This window comes from Centruroides sculpturatus, unplaced genomic scaffold, assembly GCF_000671375.1.
Source record: "Centruroides sculpturatus isolate CEXI.00-Female unplaced genomic scaffold, Cexi_2.0 scaffold965, whole genome shotgun sequence".
Classification (NCBI taxonomy): domain Eukaryota; kingdom Metazoa; phylum Arthropoda; class Arachnida; order Scorpiones; family Buthidae; genus Centruroides; species Centruroides sculpturatus.
In genome coordinates, this window is record NW_019385207.1 from 258,930 (window position 1) to 272,445 (window position 13,516).

A 13,516-nucleotide genomic window follows, 5' to 3' on the forward strand; every position below is an offset into this window, starting at 1 on the left:
AAAGTAAGCTGGATTTATCTTAGGCCGGGCGATTACACCTAACCAAGTGGAAAGTTAATTTTCCACACTTAGGTAATTATTCACTTTTACAAAGAATGATAACTTCATCATGCGATTATCGATAGAGTGGAAAGATAGGGAAGACAATAAGCGGTGGCATAATGCATTTTGATGATTATAAAAACCGATCAAAACTTTCAAACGAACGAAAAAAAGTGTCATTTCTTTGAAGGAAATTTTGTATAAATTATGTATGCATGTAGTTAGCTAAATTTAAATTATTTACAATTTGAAATGTATGCCGAATCTTATTATTATTATTTTTTCTTTAAATTATAATAACGTTAAAATAGCTTTGTTATCCAATTAGGATTTTTATACTCGAATATTTTTGTTCTGAATATAATTGATCCGTGATTTTAATGTACAATATTTAGTTGAAATATATGTCATATTTTCGAGGATAAATTGATCTAAGTTTTTTTAATAAAATCCTTTAATTAAAATGTTCTTTTCCGCTAATTGGTTGAAACGAAAACAAATTAATAATAGACGTGATTGGTCGGAATGAAATTCAAACAATTACGACGTAATCTATATTTCTAACAATGGAGCTTATTGTTGCTGCTGTTGTATCTCTTAAGTAATTGACGAAACGAATATAAAATTAATTTTAAAGGGTCTTTGTGCTCTTTAGAAAATGATAACAAAAACTTATATAATTTTAGAACTATAATCGATAGAGATAACATGGTTTTGCTATTTTCTGTCATATATAGTATTTATAATGATCTAAGAATAAATTTTATTTTCTATATTACGTTATATATAAAAATATACTGTATATTTATTCCGTCTTTGTATATTAATTTATTATTATCAAATTATTATTTTAAAAAAGTATGCTAACGAACTGTCTATCATATTCCTTATTTTGTCCATTTATGAATAAAATTGAAGAAACAAGATTCGGATTAGCAAGAAAAAATCGAGAAACTAAGATTTTACAATAATATATACATATTTATCCTCATTTTTTTTAAAATTTAATTTACTTTAATAATTTCATTATATTTTTTAAATCTATTTTTAGACGATACCACGAAAATATTTCAGAGTACAATACTGTCTCTTTTTTTTACTTATTTTATTTCTATAAAAAGCGAAAAGCAAATGGAATAAGGATTTTTATATGCAAATCTAGAAAATAGAAGCGGCGGTTGGGTTTTTGCTTTCAGTATAGGCTACCTGTTATAGCATAATCATTGTTAACATACTTCTGTTATCAATGGAAAATTTTTTTCGATTTAGTTCTAAAAATGTCGTCTACCTAATGCAGTTTTTTAACTTCCATTTCTAAAATTTTCCAATACTTTAATTCACTTTTCTCCGCAAGAGATTTGAGTGTTTATTCTCTGATAAAAAAAAAACAAAAACAAAACCAAGAAAAAAAGAAAAAGAAGAAATGTATTCTTCCAAAGCGAGTCCATTAAGAGATGGTCGATTACTAATAACCAGGACAGTCTTATATTATGAAAAACGGCTTACTTTTGGCGAGGAGGCGAACATAAAGCGTATATCTTGTGGTCCTGCACTGGAGTGTCTTCTCATCTGAAGATTCGACGACGACAATCCTAATGTGTCTTGAGGGCTCGAGGGCGCGACTAATATCCTCGGTGGTTGAATGGCATTGTCGGAATGTCTTCTTCCAGGCAGCGTAGCTTGCACTCTGAGAAGATTAGAGTCTGGGGATTCTGTGGCTGTAACAACACCAAGTCGAATTAGAAAATTAACTCTCTGACTCGATAACGGTGGCCGAAGAATAAATACCGAATGAAAGAGATTGAATATCTACTTAGAGTAACCGTTTTGACAGGAAATGCGCTGTACTTTCTTCCCCGGAGATATTGTCCAAACTTGCCTACAAACTCCTTTACTCTTATACCCTAGGGAAGTCCGAGTCACTCTCTCTAACAGAGCAATTTACCATTAGGTCAGTCGATGCTAGATGCAATTCTCTTTTTCTAATCTTTTGTCAGATTCTCCAATGTCTTTGTTACCGATTGTATTTTATTTTTGTTCTTTAACCAGAGTGACTTGTTTATTTTTCCATTTCTGGATTGTGAACGGTTACCTTTCGATTTAGAAAACGCGTTTAATTATTTTTGTTGATAAACTGATAACGTTCTTACCCGAGTTGCATGTTCTTTGTATCACATCGTCCATGCTAATAGATTGTCTTCTGGATTCTAGTCGTAGAGAAGGAGGTCTGTGTGGGTACCTTGCAGGATGATCGATCGTTTGCGGCCTGCAACAGATAATTTATATATATATATATAATGTACACAGATGCTTGAAAATTTTAAAATTTGAATAGAAGTTTCAAGTAAGATCAGAATACATAAATACATTCATTTGATAAATAATTTTACACGAGCATTTGCTATAGAAGTTGTAGTCGGAAAAAGGAAATGCAATTAAGATTATTTTATTGTGACATCGTCACAATTCCGGGTTGCAATTTTTAATCATATTTTTAAATTTATTTAATAGAAAATATATGCTCTCCACCTCATATTAATAGTGGCTTGCTCCTGTACATCATACTTTTCCTTTAACAATCGAGTCGTGCTGGTCATCTATTGACTGCTTTTGGGGGAACATTTTTGAATTGAAATAGCATGACTTTCGGTTTGTATACAGTTAATGGGGCCTCCTGCTCTTAAGCTTTCTATATCTGGTCTCGACTTTTATCTATATAACTCCTTTCTCGAGATTAAGGAAGGACATGCAGACTGACAGTGGAATTTATAAGTCTACAATTTTTTCAAATTGAAGCCCAATAAGGCATCGAAATGAAAACACATTAAAAGATTAGAAATTTAAAGTTTTGTTCATCTCTTTTTCCTAAAATCCTGAACGTTATTCTTTGTTAGATGTTCAAAAAGACTTCTCGGCAATTAAAATTTCTAGTTAATTTCATAAAACTTTTATAAATTTTAATTTAGAGATGAAAAAAATAGGTTCTAAAATATGAAGTCTTTCTAAATAACACTCTAGAAATAAATCCTTCGCGCAAAGAATGTCTAATAAAGAGTTTTCCTCAGATATATATAACTGAATTAATGTTGAAATTTATAATTAAATCAATTTTAATTACACGAAAGGACTTTTTAACGCATCCGTGACAGAATCCTTATTCGTTTCATCTGAATGCCATTTAAAATGACTTTATATTTCAAACTTTATTAACGACTTTTTTCGCGACATAAATGCCAAAATTTCATAACCTTGGCGCGTAACGACGTCGTTTTCGGTTGCGTAATTCACCTTTCCACCATTACGTCAATATAAATTTATTTAAAACTTTACAGATGAGTAAATTATTATAAAGAGCAAATTTTCCAATGGGAAATAACTAATTACGTATTAAATTTTTGAATTAACTTTAGGCATTAATGTCATATAAAGTCCACTATCCAAAGTCGAATTGTTCATTATTTACTTATTCCAAGAATTGCAGGATTTGCAAAGAATACCGATGGAATGTATTTAATAATGAATTTGTCTCGCTATATAATTAATTGCTTCCAGCGCGAATTAAGGAGTCTGTGAATGGAGGAAAATATATTCATGCATCTCGAGCTTGCATAGTCTTATATTAACTTATAAATGCATCTAGTTCTATAATTTTTCCAATGGAATTACAAAACAATAGAATTAGTTTCTTCTATTTTAATATATAATTTATGAATAATATTGATTTAATTTTAAGTTTTAAGTAAAGTTTGAATTTCGCTAAATTTTAAAATTAATTTACCACACATTAGTAAACGTAGTCTTTGAGTAAACTAGGAATAACATTTAGATATTAACTATTAAAATTGTTTATTTAAATTGAAATATTTATAATATTCTCATAGTTAATTATAACTATAAAATTCCTAAAAATAATTTATAATATATATAGAGAGTATATTTCATATAATATACACTTAATATAGTAAAAATTTTAGCATTAATAGACGAATCTTGAGTAAAAAATATATAAATAATCATATAATTTAATAGGAAAACATAATCTTAAAGGAATTTTAAAAAATATTTTAAATTTAAGATATGTTTCAGTTCTGCATCTTAATACTAATCATATTATTATTAATATATCTTAAGGTAATCTTTTACATTTAAAAATGTGCAAAATTAAATTTTTAAGATTATAAATTTAATATTTTACAAAAGAAAAATTCACGTANCTCTAACACGGTTCGAGAATTGGTACCATCCCCCGTATAACACGGTACTTTTATAGCACGGATTCATTCTGACACGGTTCGAGAACTGAGTAAAACCCTCTTACAACATAAAATGTAATAAATTTTTACATACTTAAGTACTAATAGTTTACGAAAATTATTATTTTCGTGAACTATTAGTACTTCAGTATGTAAATTTTCTTTTCTCGCCTCTATACACATGGTCCTTCGCGAAAATTGTTTCAATTTTGCCAGATCTCGACGCTTCTGCTTCTGGTGTTAGCAGATGTTTTTCCCTTATTCCATAAGTGCTTAGGACCGTATAAGGAAATTTATAAAGATCTTTTAACTAGAAGCAAGCAATCTAAAATTATATACACTTTTTGCAAAAGGTAAAGCATGAATCTGAAAATAATGCAGAAAAATGCTCAGAGGATAAGGATAACTTGCCAAAAATAAAACGCTCTCGGTTAATAGTGCTTTTAGTGATGACAAAGAAAACATTGTTAATTATGAAAATATAGTAGCATGTTTTTTAATTTTTGGAACCTAACCCTGCTTTTCGTACTAGTTCTTTGTTTCGCATAACACGGCAATTTTTTGGAACGTAACTACCGTGTTATAGGGGGGTTACCTGTACTTGATATACTGTATAGTAGACTAAGGTTCGTTGAAGCACTGGAATCAACATTTCTATAAATTAGAATTAGAAAATATATCTGAAATATGTCATAATTTCGATACAAAATCTTTTAGGGGGTTATTATTCAGACTTTAATTGCAATTTTATTTATTTAGGACTCACTTGACACTGTATACAGCAAGCGAGTAAAATCTTTTATCAAATGATATTTCTTGTCTAGGTTTTAAATTAGGGGAATTGAAGAAAGAAAATCATTTTTTTTTTTTTTTGTAAAGAAATGCTTAAAGGTCCTGTCTCATTACTGGTGATAATTGTTTTTAAATTAATATCTTGCCAGAGAGATTCTTAAGCCGTTTCGATTTTTTTTTTTTGCTTTTGTCTTCTCGAATCTATTAAGACTTACTTAGATTAGATTTTGCTTACAAATAAGCTTTAATCTTACCTTAACACCGGAATCGTTATCGAAAACTTGTTTAGTTCTGGGCAGGACCATTTTTTTAACGGCCGATTCCTCTAAAGAATCCGCTATATTTGCTACAGCCTGAAGCGCCGCCGTCTAAGTAATTGGATACTTAAATTAATTTTCTTATCATTTTTATTAAAAAATTAATTGGAAAAAAATTAAGAAGTAAAATTAAACGAAAATTATCATAATTATTAAAAGTTAAGAAAGTTTTCTGTTAATTATTCATTATCTCTTACCTGTATCTGCGGTGTTGTAGAGTCGAATGCATTGTACAACATAGGTAATACGTCCGATTTAATATCACTCTTAGGCGTTTTTTTCATGATAACGTCTAATCTTTCCAATAGCGTTACTGTCGCCTGAAAACGATTTTTAAAATTTCGGTGTTACAACATACAAGCACAAAATACCGTCGTATGTAATTAATTAATACTGTAACTGTATTTTTTACCTGTACAGATTTAGGCATACTGAATACAGTACGAAAAAGTGGAAGAATGTAGGCTTGATTTTCTTCCGGAGTACTTGCTTCTATCATAAATAGTATCGGTTGTAAAGCGGCAGCTAACACTTCCGGTGATTGAAGTTCGGCTTGTAAAGACGGTAAAACGTGTTGATACCAGAGTTTCTAAAACCGTGTAAAAATACAAATCGATGCTATGAATCAAAAATTCACTAGTGAAAAAAAAAAGAAAAAACAAAATGCACCAATCCCAAAAGGCTACTTTTTGCCAAACACGGTTCTGCACTCAGTAAGAAATTACACAAGCATCTAGTATAGTATTTGTAATGCGTCTCGAAAAACATATTAAGCATTTGGAAAATAAAACAGAAGAAAATGTTTACAGAGAGATTGTATGTGAATGAAAACCTACCTTGGGAATTGCTGGTAGTACACCTTCCAAACTGTGATAGAAATTCGATTTATGACCCGAATCTTTCATTTGTATAACGTCGAGGTATAAAAGAGCGTTAACTGCTGGATCCATAAAATATCTAATCTAAAAAAATTAAAGAAATTCATTAACGTATTGGTCTCAAGAAGTAGTTAGTTGAAGTATGGATTTAAAGTAAAAATATATGTATTTAAGAGAATTTAAAATATCTATCTACAAAATAACGAAAGAAATATATATATATATATTTATGACTTGTATGAAATATGGTCATTTCCCTGAGTTTTCATAGAGTAACATATTTCTTATACCAAAAAATATTGCAAGAGCCTCTCAACAATATTAATATCATTGTCATATGGAAAGGTGACAGCTAAAAAATCGAACCGCAGGAACTTTTCAGATTAAATATTAAATATTACTTTACTTTGCATATTTTCTTCATATACATTCTACAATAATAATAACTAAAAATTTAATACATAAAACATTAAAAATATCTGTGAAAAATCGTCCTATTTACGACTCATCTTCACTTTGAAACAATCCATTTTCTTGTTATTGGAAAGATGTCTTTTTAAAAGAGAAGAGATAATTTGCATACAAATTTTTGCATAAATTAAAAAAAATATTATATATTTTATTAAAGTTAAGTAAAATATCTTTATTATTATTATTAGCATTCAAAGTGACTACCATATTATATGGAGAATGGAATTTGTTTAGTGTAGTAGATTTTACTTTCTTAACAGAATGTTAAATTAGCTTTCGCAAGAAAAAAATAAACAGAAAGAGTACGTGAGTTTCATTTCCGAGTATAAAAAAATTACGAATTTAATTTGTATTGAGTATATTTTAATGTCATCATTAATAAAATAAAAGACGGTAGAATAATAAAGCGACTTTCTTATTTTAAACGGCAACTTTTATGTTTCTTCAGTTGCTAGAGTGGATATTCCTTTCATTTCGTATTATACATTACTCGTGTGAAAAGCATGGAAAACTTGGCCTTGGGCTATTGAATGAATTGCCATTCCCAACTATAGACAAACAATTTATGTTTAAACAGAAAAGAATCGAGGCGTGTACATCCAATAAAATTGTTTTTAATGAAAAGAAAATATATTCTATAATTTCGATTTTCAACTTTGATAAAAGACTAGTTTTTATCCAAAATTTAAATGATAAAAGTTTATTTTTTACCNACCATTAAGTAATTCTTCAAATATATCAATTTAGCTTCTAGATCTTATAAATTTCGTTCTATTCGTGTCAAAAATGTAAAAAAAAATTGAGATTTTTCTTACATAAGAAAGAACTTTGGAAACGAGAATGTGACAAAAATTCAATTACAAATTCACGTACATTAATATTAGAATTTTAAACGAAATTTCTTACAATTTTTAGAAAAATTTAATGAACAGATTGATTCTGCAGAGGTTAAATTTCTATAATAAGTTAAAGGTAATATTGATTTAAAATTTTACAAGAACATACAGCGTTGTATGAAATAAAACATGCGATCTCCTAATGTGCACGGATTTAACTAGATATAAAGTAACTTTAGACTCAACGTATCCTAATAAAAAATAAATAATAAACAAAATAAATAAAACATCCATTAATATAACACGCATCTTAAGACAGAATCTCCCATTAATCTATCTAATCTAGTATAAAAATGGGTAAATATTCCTTCAATTTCTGGCGAAATAAATTAAATTCGATCCCGTTTAACAATGTTTTCCAGTAAACAAACTTTCATCTACGACATTATCCTATTTAATCAATAAAATTGCCGAAACTGATGGTTTGTTGTGACAGCTTTTCTCATTTAGCATAAATGTCACACACTCGTGCGACAACTCGATACCGAATATTATTGGAATATTCCGTATCTGTTGCTCGAAAGAATCGAATTTCTGTGTCAACACCTATTATTGTCTTAGAATTAGTGTCGGTGGAAAGAAGCTATTCGTTTTTGTTAGTGTACGGATGATATAAAGATTTGTGTGATTTGTGGTGGGATTTATAAGGAAAATTCAATAAGTAACAATAATTTAGAAAGTATAAGAGTTAAATTACGATCGATAAGACTGGGAAATTATCAATAAAGAAACGTTGGTTTCGTAATTATACTTACTGATCAATAGAGGACACAGAAAGATGTTCTAATTTTAGTTTGTTCTTCTGATTCTTAGCTACGTGTTCCAGCATTTCTTCCAATAGTTCAACTAGAGACGTGAACTTAATCGGGGATCAAAATAATTAATGATAGCTGATAGAAATTCAGTAGTAGAGATTCAACTTAAATCTAAACACAATAATGAAATTACCTGGTGAAGTTTAAGGGCAGGACTCACCACTACCGGAATTAACACGGGCATGACTTTAGTCGCCAGCATATTCACTGTTAAACCGTATCTTTTATCGCCTAACATGTGTTTGTAGATTCCTACAAAGAAAAAAATTATTATTATTATTATTATTTTTTTAGTATACTTTAGAAAAACAAAAGTTTAATTAAGTTAGGATTTAAAAATTGATGAATTAAGAACAATAGAAAAATATATTTTTATAATTTTTCGTTTCATAAAAAAAATAGTCAGTTATCAATCGCCGACTTTCTATCTTGCATGGTTTTTAGTATCGAGGGACAGAATTCAGTTTAAAAATAATTGCTTTGGACCCGAGAGTTCTTTAGTGTCGGAGATTAAAGCTCTTTGTACAAAAAAGAGTTCGGCTAAAATCCCAGAAGTTAAAATTGACAATAAGCCTATTATATTTTAGTTTCACGTTTCTAAGTTCATTTTTGCGAAAAAATGATTCTTATGAAATATTTAATGGAGAAAAATGTGAGATTTTTAATTATAAATTAGTCTTATGAATATTTTTAACTATGGTCGGATTAAATTTATCTTATAACCACAAAACAATATAAATAATGATAGTGAATACACGAGAAAATATCGGAAGGCTAAGCCAAATATTCGTTCAAATAAATACCAGCAATATATATTTATGATTAAGATAAATTAATTTTTAATCAAGCTATAGATTAAGATGTGTAACCAAAACTTTTTATAAATATATAGCTAAAAAGGAGAGATATTTTACAAAAATTATTTTTCTTTCATGTTAAATATTGAAATATGGATACCATTAAGTACAGTTAAGTCGTCGTTGCATTTAAAAAAAATTATAAAATAAATCTGAATTTTGAGGAGGATGCATTTAAAAATGGAACTGAAGTTCACAAATTCCTTTTAACGCTCATCGATTTCAAATTTTTCTGGAAAAATTTTCAAATTACAACGAATCATTAGAAACGGATACGAGCCATAAAGGTTTATTTCCTTTCGTGTAATGCGAATAATTTATTTACAGAAGATAATTTATTAAATGCATATTTTCGAAATTTTCCAAAATTACAGAATTCTAACTTACAGTACTCTTATTTAATTGTTAGAATATCCGTTCTCAATCCGGATCTTCCTATTAAATTTAACTGACTTCGGATTAAACTCGATTACGTCGAGACGATTAATTGTCCGAAAAGTTTAGTTTCCAGTTCAAAATTCTTTCTTTCTATTATTATTATATTCTAAGCACTTTAATGAATTTCGAGTGGGGAAAATTCCGATCTAATTTAAAGTTTGATATTAATCGTATTTTATAGATGCGTAAATGTGACCTAAATAGCGGCGTATAAATATATTATAATTAAATTCTGTGAGAATTGTTCTTCCTATTCTCGAGGACGACATTCCGAGCTTTGAATTACGAATCGTGTCGACTATAAATGCTAAACGTGTTTATTGATTTGGATTAAGTATTGCAAAGCGAATCATTTGTCTCGCTAGAATTATTGAGAAATCATTATATTAATTTTCTATAATACATACAATTGTACAAAACAGTCCCTTCATAATTTTACGATTTTAAGTTTTGTATGAGACGAAGAAAATATACAAAGGTGTTTACCACAATAGGAACACTAGCATTTTCGAAGACGAAATCGATAGATATGATAATTAATCTCGTTGTAATGGGGAAAGGGGAAGGATATTCAATTAGATATGACAAAATATCTACCAAATGTTAAAGTCATGTGACAAGGTGAGAGAAATAATCGATGAATCCTTTTCCCGGGAAATTATATTAACAATGTTTTTAGCGATTTCGAGAAATATTTTTAGATTTTAAACCGAAAATAACGAATAGCTTAAAGCATTTTCAGAACTTGGTGTTTTCTTTTATTGTATGCAAAACCAATAAATCATTTTTTTTTTGCATTTTTTATAACTGTTTGAGAAAGTTACCATTAAGTAATTCTTCAAATATATCAATTTAGCTTCTAGATCTTATAAATTTCGTTCTATTCGTGTCAAAAATGTAAAAAAAAATTGAGATTTTTCTTACATAAGAAAGAACTTTGGAAACGAGAATGTGACAAAAATTCAATTACGACAAAGAGTGATTTACTAGATTTTTATCGTGTGATAGAATACATCGCTGATAAGCCACATTATAAGGTGAAGCGATATTAATATAATAGTAGAAAACTAACTCACGTATTATTTATACATTCAAATTTAGTAGAAAAACTAACTCTATTAACAAATTTTACCAGATATAAATATTGAGAATTAATTAGTTATTTAACTAATTAATTCTCAATACAATAAAAGATGTTAACAGTATTATAAAAATAGTCTAATATATCCAAAATAGCAAAAACAATTAGTTCTATTACAGAGTTTCGAGTTACAAATTGCATAGTAGCTTATTCAATTTGCAATACAGAAACAATGGCGAATTTTGCTTTATCTTCCAGCTTTTGATACAAATTTGTAACAAAAACATTAAGTAAAGGCAACATTCTTAAGAATTTAAGACAATCCTTTGTACAGGATTAACATTTTAACGTTTAAATTTTAATTTAGGAAACTGCAAAATTAACTCTTATCCATTTACTATAAATTCCTTCCCAATATTTTAATTTGTGTCTTAGATAATCTATAGGAATTTAATTGCTGTAAAATGGCGTAAACGAAACCTATAATTAAATTTTCAATTATTAAGACAGGCGAGTACACGACTTTTTTTTTCTTTTATATCTTTAATAATTCGGAAAGGATCGAAATTCCCGTCACGTTAACCGAAGTAAAATGTTATTTTCTGCCTTTTCTCCCTCCTTCGATATTTTTGTTTACAAAAGAAGAACTAAATAAAATTGTTCCCTTAGGTTACTGTATAAAATCGGCGTTTGTATCGGTTAGAGAAAAAGAAATAAAAATAAAAATAAAGTCACCGAATGTTTGAAAACTTGTGATTTAGTATAATTTTTGTCGAATTTTTATTAATAATTTATAAGTTCTTCTTTACATATATAAATAAAATTTTGAAAAATTAAATAAATTGCTTTAAAAAAAATATAAAAAATTAAACGAGTAGAAAATCGTTACAAAAACACAAACCGGGTATTAAAAACTCTCGAATTACAGTTACAAAAAGATGGTGCAAAAGAAAAATCAATCATAAACAATTTTCGGTTGTTTACTTACTTACAACCGGCATTAATATTGCAGGATCTTGTAATTTAGCTTTACTAAGCATAGGTAAAACATCGTCCAGGATGTTGGTCTTTTCTAATTTATCGATGATCTTCTCGACGCAAGTCAATGCGATTGCTTGCATCTGTAAGCAAAAGTTGTTATTATTAAAATCCAAAATATTCAAATTTGAATAAAATGATAAATCTTTCCGTCAATATTTAACAATAATTGCTTCCGGATATATCCTTAGCAACGTGTTTAAAGTATAGTTTAATCGAAACTAGAAACTGTTAAATAATTATAATTTTATTGATCCGACAGTCACCTTTATCAATTGTATAGAGAAACCGCAAAATAAATTCTTAATGATGATGATGATTACTCTTAAGAAATTCGAGATGTCTCTTTGGATTATTCTATACAAGCAAATTTCGTCTGCGTATTGTTACTGAAGATATTATATAATTAAAGTTTTAATGTTAATTATTAACAGTGTGCCAAGGCTCAAAGTGTGTTAAATATGATTAGAAAATAAATCATAAATGACACTAATGTTTAGTGTAAAGAAGTATTTTAAAATAGCTAGTAACGAGTTGCTTAACTTTTCCGGTAACGTTTAAAACTGCGTGTGTGGCGCCTTCTGTTACGATATTTTATTATTAAAAACTTTTTATATTTTTAATTATTATAAAGTGGCAAAAAGCTTAATTTTGACAGTAGGTATTTGGAAATGCTAATAACGAGTAAAATCGTCATTAAGTCTAACCCTATTGGAGATACACATGACCCCTTTTATCTTTCCATCCCCTCGACGTTTAATCACCAAAATTCAATAGCATAAATCTCCTTATTAAAGAAACCATCCTGCAAAATTTCAGAAATTTTTGACAAAAAGCACAGGAATTATTAAGCTTCAAATAAGATGAACAACGTCGTGCCCTCCACACACACTCTATACAGAAAAACATCCGAATTTTTTTTTCGACATTTCAAGGTCCCTTGAATCCAAAAATGTAAAGATCTTGGGGGATCATATTTTTAGACCGATTGCCATACTTTCCCTCTGTTATACAGTATATAACAGAGCCGGGAAAGTGAAAACGAATACTTTTATATGGAGGTGTAATGTTCTTTCACCGAAACCTCGTTTATTCTTCCATTTTCCAATTCTTGATGCATCATCTTATTGTTTAAACACGATATTTTTTCAAATTCACAAAAATATTTCGAAATAAATGGATGCAAAATGGTTTGAAAGATTGTGTGTCAAGGAAGTGTCCGAGCTGAATTGAAAAAGAAAACTGCAGAAGTATATTTTATTCTAGTGTTTGCTAGATTTTCATTTTAATATCGTGCTTGTATATTTTAAGAGAAAATATCAGTTTCTTATTATATTAATTTTTTTCATGAATGGTGTTTTTCCTTTTATTAAGAAAATATAAGCCTATTCTTTAGTTTAGATATAAGGATATAAACTATACATTATCCGTTTTCTGAGAACATTGGAGAATCTTTGATACTCCAATCACATACTTCCTATACCTTTTTTCTAACTCATCTGTTCGGATTAAATCGATAATTCTGTGTTTTTGTATGTACAGAACATTCTGTATTTGCAGTAATTTGTTCATATGGAAACAAATTGTAATTTAATTTTAATAATTTATATCATTAAAGTAAATAAACATGCAATGTTC

General features: G+C 28.5%; 2 protein-coding genes across 2 annotated transcripts in view; both read right to left on the minus strand.

Annotated features, from left to right (window-relative positions):
- LOC111636118 (SCY1-like protein 2) overlaps positions 1-6,628 on the minus strand; it is a 37,067-nt gene extending 30,439 nt beyond the window's left edge. The window contains exons 1-5 of the mRNA XM_023381293.1: positions 6,573-6,628; positions 6,241-6,366; positions 5,817-5,993; positions 5,602-5,724; positions 5,342-5,455 (exon numbers count right to left, since the gene is read on the minus strand). Of these exons, the coding sequence (XP_023237061.1) occupies positions 5,342-5,455; positions 5,602-5,724; positions 5,817-5,993; positions 6,241-6,354 (528 nt within the window). The 5' untranslated portion in view covers positions 6,355-6,366; positions 6,573-6,628. The remainder of the gene's footprint in view (positions 1-5,341; positions 5,456-5,601; positions 5,725-5,816; positions 5,994-6,240; positions 6,367-6,572) is intronic.
- The window catches only part of LOC111636122 (SCY1-like protein 2), a 78,935-nt gene that overhangs the window by 2,586 nt on the left and 62,833 nt on the right, over positions 1-13,516 (minus strand). The window contains exons 11-15 of the mRNA XM_023381296.1: positions 11,829-11,961; positions 8,598-8,716; positions 8,405-8,508; positions 2,193-2,308; positions 1,549-1,760 (exon numbers count right to left, since the gene is read on the minus strand). Of these exons, the coding sequence (XP_023237064.1) occupies positions 1,549-1,760; positions 2,193-2,308; positions 8,405-8,508; positions 8,598-8,716; positions 11,829-11,961 (684 nt within the window). The remainder of the gene's footprint in view (positions 1-1,548; positions 1,761-2,192; positions 2,309-8,404; positions 8,509-8,597; positions 8,717-11,828; positions 11,962-13,516) is intronic.